The 7,723-nt window shown below is 57.4% G+C and overlaps 2 protein-coding genes across 2 annotated transcripts in view; one reads left to right on the top strand and one right to left on the bottom strand.

Moving 5' to 3' along the window:
* The window catches only part of VOLCADRAFT_93805 (uncharacterized protein), a gene marked incomplete at both ends in the record, with an annotated part of 9,352 nt that extends 5,793 nt beyond the window's left edge, over positions 1 to 3,559 (bottom strand). The window contains 5 exons of the mRNA XM_002952945.1: positions 205 to 344; positions 1,034 to 1,184; positions 1,590 to 1,691; positions 2,826 to 2,971; positions 3,380 to 3,559. Of these exons, the coding sequence (XP_002952991.1) occupies positions 205 to 344; positions 1,034 to 1,184; positions 1,590 to 1,691; positions 2,826 to 2,971; positions 3,380 to 3,559 (719 nt within the window). The remainder of the gene's footprint in view (positions 1 to 204; positions 345 to 1,033; positions 1,185 to 1,589; positions 1,692 to 2,825; positions 2,972 to 3,379) is intronic.
* A 1,604-nt stretch (positions 3,560 to 5,163) lies between these two features.
* Positions 5,164 to 7,723, top strand: part of VOLCADRAFT_93804 (uncharacterized protein) — a gene marked incomplete at both ends in the record, with an annotated part of 5,555 nt that continues 2,995 nt past the window's right edge. Inside the window, 6 exons of the mRNA XM_002953040.1 lie at positions 5,164 to 5,298; positions 5,440 to 5,604; positions 5,911 to 5,984; positions 6,145 to 6,296; positions 7,027 to 7,063; positions 7,115 to 7,237. Coding sequence (XP_002953086.1) covers positions 5,164 to 5,298; positions 5,440 to 5,604; positions 5,911 to 5,984; positions 6,145 to 6,296; positions 7,027 to 7,063; positions 7,115 to 7,237 — 686 coding nt within the window. The remainder of the gene's footprint in view (positions 5,299 to 5,439; positions 5,605 to 5,910; positions 5,985 to 6,144; positions 6,297 to 7,026; positions 7,064 to 7,114; positions 7,238 to 7,723) is intronic.

Below are 7,723 nucleotides of genomic sequence, written 5' to 3'. Positions count from 1 at the left end.
GAGGGGGTGAGGGGGGTGAGGGGGGTGAGGGGGATGAGGGGGTGAGGGGCTGAGGGGGGGAAAGACGAACCACAAATGAGTGAAGCTGCTGCGAGGGTAAGAGTGTACAGGAAGCAGAACTGACCGAAAGGCGTCCGTTAGGGTTAGGGTTAGGGGGGGGGGATGTAGAGGGACGGGGATATATAGGGAGGGAATGATATGCACAGGTGGAAAAGGAGTTCTGTGTCCGGCGCACTGCGCAAGGATGCATCGGCCACACCCCCGCCACGACGTAAGCCCCTTCCCTCTTCATCCGTACGTACCGTACATCCTGCCGCCAACGCCGGAGCTACCTTGCGCGTTATCTGGGGGGTGGGGGAGGTGCGAGGGAGGTGTATTGGCGGGTTGCGGGCTGCTGTGTATGGGGGGGAGAGGAGGAGGGGTAGTACTGAAAATACACACATCAAACGGCGGCGGGCCTAAGGCTGCAACCTGAAACACACATGCCACCTGGACTGGGCCTGAAAAATATACGGAAACATACGACAACAGCAGCGAACATGTGAACCTCTCCCCACCCCCGATCTCCCCCCCAGTTACTAGGGGAAATGCCACCGTAGTGCTGCTCATGTAGACAAGAGTGCTGAACCCCCCTCCCTCCAACTCCAACACTGAACACCCGGGTGAAGTGTTCAGCACACAAACCCGCCGCTCACCTCCCGCCGGCACATTAATAAAACCCCACAGCCCCTCTCCACTTACTTAAACCCCTTTTCTTACCTTTCCCCCCACCACACATGTAATAACCACCACCACACATGTAATAACCACCACCACACATGTAATAACAACCACCACACATGTAATAACAACCACCACACATGTAATAACAATGCTGCAAACCCAAACCACACCTACACCCATACCTCCACAGCCATTCACCCACCAAACTATGTCGTGTCACACGGCCACACACACACACACACACGCTCCACCCCCCCACCAACATCCACTCGCACCGCCCTGGCCCCCCAGCCAGTACAGTTGCACCCACCATCGACATGGGGAAGTTCCAGGGCGTGATGGCCCCCACCACCCCCACCGGCTGCTTGATCACCAGCATGCGGCGGTCTCGGAGCGGCGGCTCCAGCACGTCACCACACACCCGGACAGCTTCACCGGCGAACCAGTCCACGGAGGCGGCACTACGAGTGGGGAGGAGGGGGGAGGGGGGGGGTAAGACGAGCCACTGGCGAATGGAGCAGATACCAAAGATAGATGGCGGATGGGGAAGGGGAGAGAGAGGCAGGGGGGGAGGAAGGAGGGGGAGGGGTGAGAGAGGGGAAAAGAGGGGGCGGGGTCAGAAATAAATAAAATTGAATACAAGCATAAATAAAATAAAATTAAATATAATAATGGGGTAGGGCGGTAGGCCAGGTATCTTAACCCGGGTAGAAGGGGGATGAGGGGGGGGGGAAGAAGGGGAAACGTGATGACGCTTATGATTTTTATGACGATGATGGCAATGATGATGAAACGCCTCCTCCCACACTCCAAAACGACGTACCCACCCTTCTTCCCCCCTCCCCCTCCCCCTTCCCCTCACTCACCCGGAGGCAATCTCCGCCAGCGCCTCCCCCGTGGGTTTGCCGCACTCCAGTGTCATGATCGCCGCAATGTCGTACTTGCGCTCCAGGATCAGGTCATGCCACCTGACCCGGGGGGTTGGGGGTCAAGGTGTGGCGTTAGGGGTGTAGGGAAATCATGTGATGTACGACGATACCCAATGCCGACCCGTCCGAAGCACCAAGTGCCAGAGCAAGTTGCGGGGGGAGGGGGTGTCAGGGGAAAGTGGGCGCCAGGAGGCCACCTCTGGAGGAGTGAAGTGATGGGGGATCCCTCCCTCCAGTGTTTTTTTTTCGTGGAGGCCGATCCTGAATCTGTTACGAGTTTCGTAATAAATATGCCATCAGTCCAATACGTTTATTACTGCCAGAATTTTTTTCTGGGGGGCAAGCCCCCCCAGACCCCCCCTGCCCACACAGGGTACCTGATACACCAGCACATATCTGGTTCTTATGTCTCTCTTGTACTCGCTATATTGTTTGAAGTGTTACCAGCATCTCCGCTACTAGGTTTTGGCCTGCCGGTGGTCAGGAATGCTTTGACGCTACCCGGACCAGCTATAGTAGTTAATTTCTTGGGCCCCATCGCTCATTTATAACTTATTTATACTAAAATAGAACGCCTCTGGGGGCCTTCGGCCCGCCCCGGCTCCGTAACGACCGTACCAGGCCTTTACCATGGTCTATGACGGAGCGCAGAACGCAAATATGCCATCTTATTACGGAACCGTAATATATTACGGAAAAAAAATACACTGCCTCCCTCCCTCCCTCCATTCATCCATTCATCCATAAATCAGTCCTCTCCCCCTCCCCCCATCCCTCCATCCATGTAATTAAATATTTTAGTAATTCCATCCATCCATCCATCCATCCATCCATCCATCCATCCACCCATCCATCCATCCATCCATCCATTCATTCATCCATCCATCCATCCATCCATCCATCCATCCATCCATCCATTCATCCATCCATCCATCCATCCATCCATCCATCCATTCATTCATTCATTCATCCATCCATCCATCCATCCATCCAACAACACAAGCACCCGTCCGTCCTCAAGGCACTTTTCATCCCGTTCCCGTTCTCTCCATCCATTCAGGCCCGCGGCCCAAACCCGCCGGCACCCCGCCCCGCCCCGCCCCGCCCAGCCACCCCTCCTCCCCCGCCCGGCCCCTCCCTCCCCCCCGACAGGAAAAAACCCTCGGGGGTCACTTTCTGAGCACTGCCGCGCGCTCCCTGGCCGTTTTAGATCGCCACTGCGGCCACACGGCGTGCGCTGCGGCTATGGCGGCCCGCGTCTCATCGGCCCTCATGCGGGGCATGGTGGCAATCACGGCGCCAGTGGCGGGGTTGCGGACCTTCGGGCGGCGGGTTTTTTAGGTGGGGGGCTGGGGGTTGGGGGGGTTGGGGGGTGTGTATGACAAGGGAATGAAATGTCAAGAGGCGATGTCGAATCGGTGGGTGGGCGGGAAACGAGGGCCGTTTCCAAAGCGGGGTGGAGTTGAAGGAGGACAATGAATCAATCCGGATGCGATGGGAACGTGAACGGGGTGGGAAGGGAGGGAAAAGATGATCGCGGGTGTGTGACACCGAAGGGACTGGAAGGCGGGTGATGGCGGGTTAGGACAAAGGGGGGAGAGCGTTAAGACCGCATCTGGGTCGGGGCGGACTTTGTAGAACGGCGTCGTACATACACAACTGGTGTGTGTGTGTGTGTGCGTGCGTACGACATGACACGTCACACGAGCGCTGATACGTTCGCCTACCTCAAACGTCGATTTATCGCTGGCGACGTCAGCCCATTTGCCGCCGATCAGACCCGCCGTGTGCAGAAGCCCATGGTCTTTGACCCGCGAGAGAACCAGCTCCGAAACCGCGACTTTGTTCAGACCCACTACCTGCGCTGCCTCTTGCGCCGCCTCGGCTAGGTTGCTTGTCGTGCCCATATGCCGTAAAAGGCCTGCCGCCACGCCGGGAGCTGGTACCGGTGCCGCCGTAAGGGACCATGAGGAGGAGGAAAGGCCCCTGGCGCCATTGCGCGTTGCTGGAAAGTGCAGCCTCGATTCGGGAAGGCCCGATAAGGCCGACCCGCTGGGCGAGGTCTGAGACCTTTCTACTGGTATGTGTTGGTCGCATGACAGCGTGCTGATTGTGGTGTCCGAGGTACACGTTGCGTGCTGTGTGGAGCATCCATTTGCTGCGGAACCATGCGGCCTGCCTGGAGATATGAATTCGCCATTTATCGGAGATTGCAAGCCAGAAACTGCGTATGACGACGCTCCGCGACAGCAGGCGACTCCTCCTCGCGCTAAAAGGGCCGACAGTGCGGTCCCGACCCGAAGAGGCTGCATTAGCTTTCAAAACAGCTGATTCGGGGATATAAAATTTTCAGATCTTTATATTGTTCTTTGACAAGTTAACGATGCCAAATGCAGGATTTTGCTTTATCAACTTACAGCCGAACAGGCTTTGCAGCTGTTTGCTCCGCTCGAATATGCAAACAATTTCTCGCGAACAAACACCTGCAAGCCTTGCCTGGAGAGCTTACACACATAAAAGACAAGACCGACCTGTCGAAACGTGTGACGTGTACGATACGTTAACCGTCCGCTAACCGAGACATCGGTAGCCGACAGACGGGGACACCCCCAACCCCACGTTAATCATATGAATGCCAATTATATCCTTCCTCATCTCTGCAAGAGCCATGCCACTCCCCAAACCCCTTCCCGTGCAAATCCTTCAGTAATTCCCTCCGTCTCTCTCCATCACGCACACAAGCACGTACACACACGTACACACACACACACACACACACACAGACGCACAGACGCACACAGGCCCAAACAGACGGGTATGTCAATTAACAAGTTTACCAGGTGCAGGATACGAGCTGCTTGGTAATGTTCGGTGGAGAAAATTGCAAGATTGTGGGTGTTCGCTCGTGAAGTCGGCTAAAAACCCAAGAGTTTCCCATACCAAATTAGGCCACAAAGCTAACTAGACCTAAAAAACTGGCTGATGTGATATAGAACTGTGACAGCAGCTGGGGCTTAGGGGCCGTGGCAAGGGCGGGACAGCGGGATAAATCACAATAAGGAAGAGACCTTGCCGTTTCGCTAATTATAGTTGTGCCTAGGTTACCGTACATCGAACCCTGTCAAAATGCACGCCAAAACCCTGCGGTCGGGTGTCGTACAACATTCTGAACAAATTATGTGGAAGGCGAGATCATTGTTATCATGATTATTCATGAGGTATTATCCCGCTTGCTGAAGGGGCATTAGCATTGTTAGGCTGGCTTGCCTAAATTTTGCAAGCCGATGACCACCCACTTGCTCTTACCACGCTTCGGCGCGCAAAAGCTTGCGAGCCGCTTTAAGGACTGTGATAACCAGCTTATAGCTACGATAATTAGCGTAACGATCGCTTGCCCCCCGCTATCGTCCAACTTGATCATCGGCGGGACTAGCCGCTTCCATACAAGTGACCTCAATACATCTGTGAACAATTCAACAAATTTGTCATCATCTATGGGCATGACGCTGAAATGTCATTTCGGGAATCGATCAAGGACATCGGCATTCTCGGCTGCTCAGCCGGCATCAGAAGCACAGTGCCATTTGCCGCCAGTTGCGTCCTTTCCAACCTCTCACAACAGACCAACTTTTACTCACAACGCATGGTGCAGCTCTAAGTACCTCCTTGACGGCTGGCTCGGCCACCCGACAACCCGCGCCGCGACAGCATCTTCAGCGTGTCCAACTGGAAATGCTTGCAGCACCCTTCACGACTGGCACAAATCGGGCTCACCCCATCCACACAGCAGCTGCAGCCACCCTTCCTCGTCTTCCTGGCCTTCGGGGCGGCTGCTCCTACCAGGGAGACGCGGGGCTGCGGCTGCCCAACCGGGTCCTGGAGCGACACCCCTTACCCCCTCAACCTTGGCCGCTTCAGAGCGCCTATCTCTCCTGGCGTCCAGCTCCGACCGGTACGCGGTCCTGTTGGGAGCGGATGAAACAGTAGGGGCCAGAAAACGGCACGTATGAGACACGGTACCGCGCGTATTTCCTATGTGGCAAATTTGGTAACAAGAAATGCGTCTTGCCGTTGTTTTTTGTGTATGTGCACAGCACATCTCTAAAGCCAGTTCATTTTTCCCCAGCCTTATCCAGTATACCCTCCGCATAGGCCAGCTACCCTCGGGCATATCAGCCAGCCCTGCTAACCCTGCTTCCCTCCTCCTCCACACCCCCCCACACACGGGACGTCTACCCTGTCCCTTCCCCTGCATCAGCTGCGCCGCAACGGGGTCCTCGTTTGGGAAACCGTCCGGCGGACACATCCTAACCTCACGACGAGCCGTACACGGTACGGCGGCCGTACTCGGCCGCCATGGCGGCCATACTGCCAGCGGCTGTAGCAACATCCCGGGCACCAGCAGCAGTAGCAGCCGTTGCAGCAACTGTAGCAGTGACACAAGCAGCAGTAGCACAGCATCGCATGTGAACGGTATTGGATTCTTCCGCAGCAGCACGGGCTCCCGGGGGTTGCTGGGCACGCGCAGCTACAGCCGCAACCACAACTACAGCTACAGCCGAATCGGCAGGAGCGGGGCTGGTCGGTGCTTTGCCAGCAGCGCGTCTTGGGGCCCTGGCGGTGATGGCGGCAGTAGCGGCAGGGGTGCGCCGGACGGGTCGGGTTCGGGTCTTCCCCCGCCCATAATCATCAGCCCGGTGGCATGTCGTGTGGTGGTCATCGGGTGGATGGGCTCTAATCGGAAATACCTGAACAAGTGAGGTCGATGGTTGGGGGGGGGGGCGCCTGGAGCGGGTGCGCGTGTGGAGGCCTCTGGGGCTGGGGGGAAGGCCCTGAGAGGGCTGTGAGGTGTGGGGAGCTAGGAGGGTTTTCCAGAGGTGGGAGGAGGTCGTCAGGGTGGGGAAGGAGGAGATGTGCAGGTAGTCCAGAGGAAGGTTTCGCAACCGCGACCCCCCTCTCTCCACAAACGCTGGGAGCACCAGGCCTGCGAGGTGGTCTTTCAGCGACTGGGAAGTGGAAGGCAGGGTGGGATCGATTAGGTAGGGGAGGAGAGGGGAGGGGAGGGAAGGGTGGCGTGGGAGGCGGCGTAGAAAGAAAGAAGGGACCGAGGATTAGACGACGTGCCCGTGGCGTGGCTGTGGGTGTGCCCTTGACGTGGGACTGGCAGTTGTTGTGGCGCGCCACGTTGGTGGTTGGCGGTTGGTAGTTGGTCTCAGTGTGGGTTGGGCAGTCCACCCCCGACCCTTCTTGCATATAACCTCCCCCGGCCGCCCGCATATCCGTTAAAGAAACGTCCAAAGTGGTTTGGGACGTTGTTGGCAGTTGATCCCTTACTTCATGCCCCCAACAACTGCCACATGCAATGTTACCGCAGCCTCATGCTCGTACAATGACCCGGTGTCTCGTCCCAGGTACGGCTCCCTTTGGGCCCGTAGCGGCGACCACGAGGTGCTCATCATAAGGCCCTCCGTGGCTCAGACGCTGGTGCGGTGGCGGGGTGTGGTGGTGGCGGGCAGGGACATCGACCGAGTGGCGAGGTTACACCGGGAGAACCCCGCCATGCCCACCATCTACCACATATTCAGGTGCGGGGGGTGCGACGAAGCACAGACACGATTGGGGAGAAGGGAAAACATAGACGGATACGCCAAGATAAGAAGATCCATACTGACGGTGCTGGGGGGGGCTGAGGGGGAGGGAGGAGGAGACTGTGTAGGTGGGGGGGGAGAAGACAGCGAGGGGGGGGAGCGAGGGAGGAAGGGGTGGAGGGAGGGAGGGAGGTGGGAGGGAGGGAGGGAGGGAGGGGGAGGTGCGGCAGTGTAGTAGCTGGTACATAATGCGGCACATATATCGTCCACAAATACGCGCGAAGGCGCTCCAGCAGCATCTTGAGAGGCCTTTCAGCGGCAAGCTACAACAGGCAGAGGGGGACATGGGGGAGGAGTCCATGTGACCCATCCGGGTATGAGTGTGCGGCAGGGGCAGGGGCAGGGCGGAGGGGGGGGGAAAGAGCACAGGGGTTGGAGGCTTATTAGCCGGGGCTGTTAATGTGTGGGGGCAGGGGGTAAGGT

The sequence above is a fragment of the Volvox carteri genome, assembly GCF_000143455.1.
Source record: "Volvox carteri f. nagariensis unplaced genomic scaffold VOLCAscaffold_33, whole genome shotgun sequence".
In the NCBI taxonomy this organism is placed as follows: domain Eukaryota; kingdom Viridiplantae; phylum Chlorophyta; class Chlorophyceae; order Chlamydomonadales; family Volvocaceae; genus Volvox; species Volvox carteri.
The sequence above is the reverse complement of the archived record's forward strand: the minus strand, read 5'-3'. Positions and strand labels throughout refer to the sequence as shown.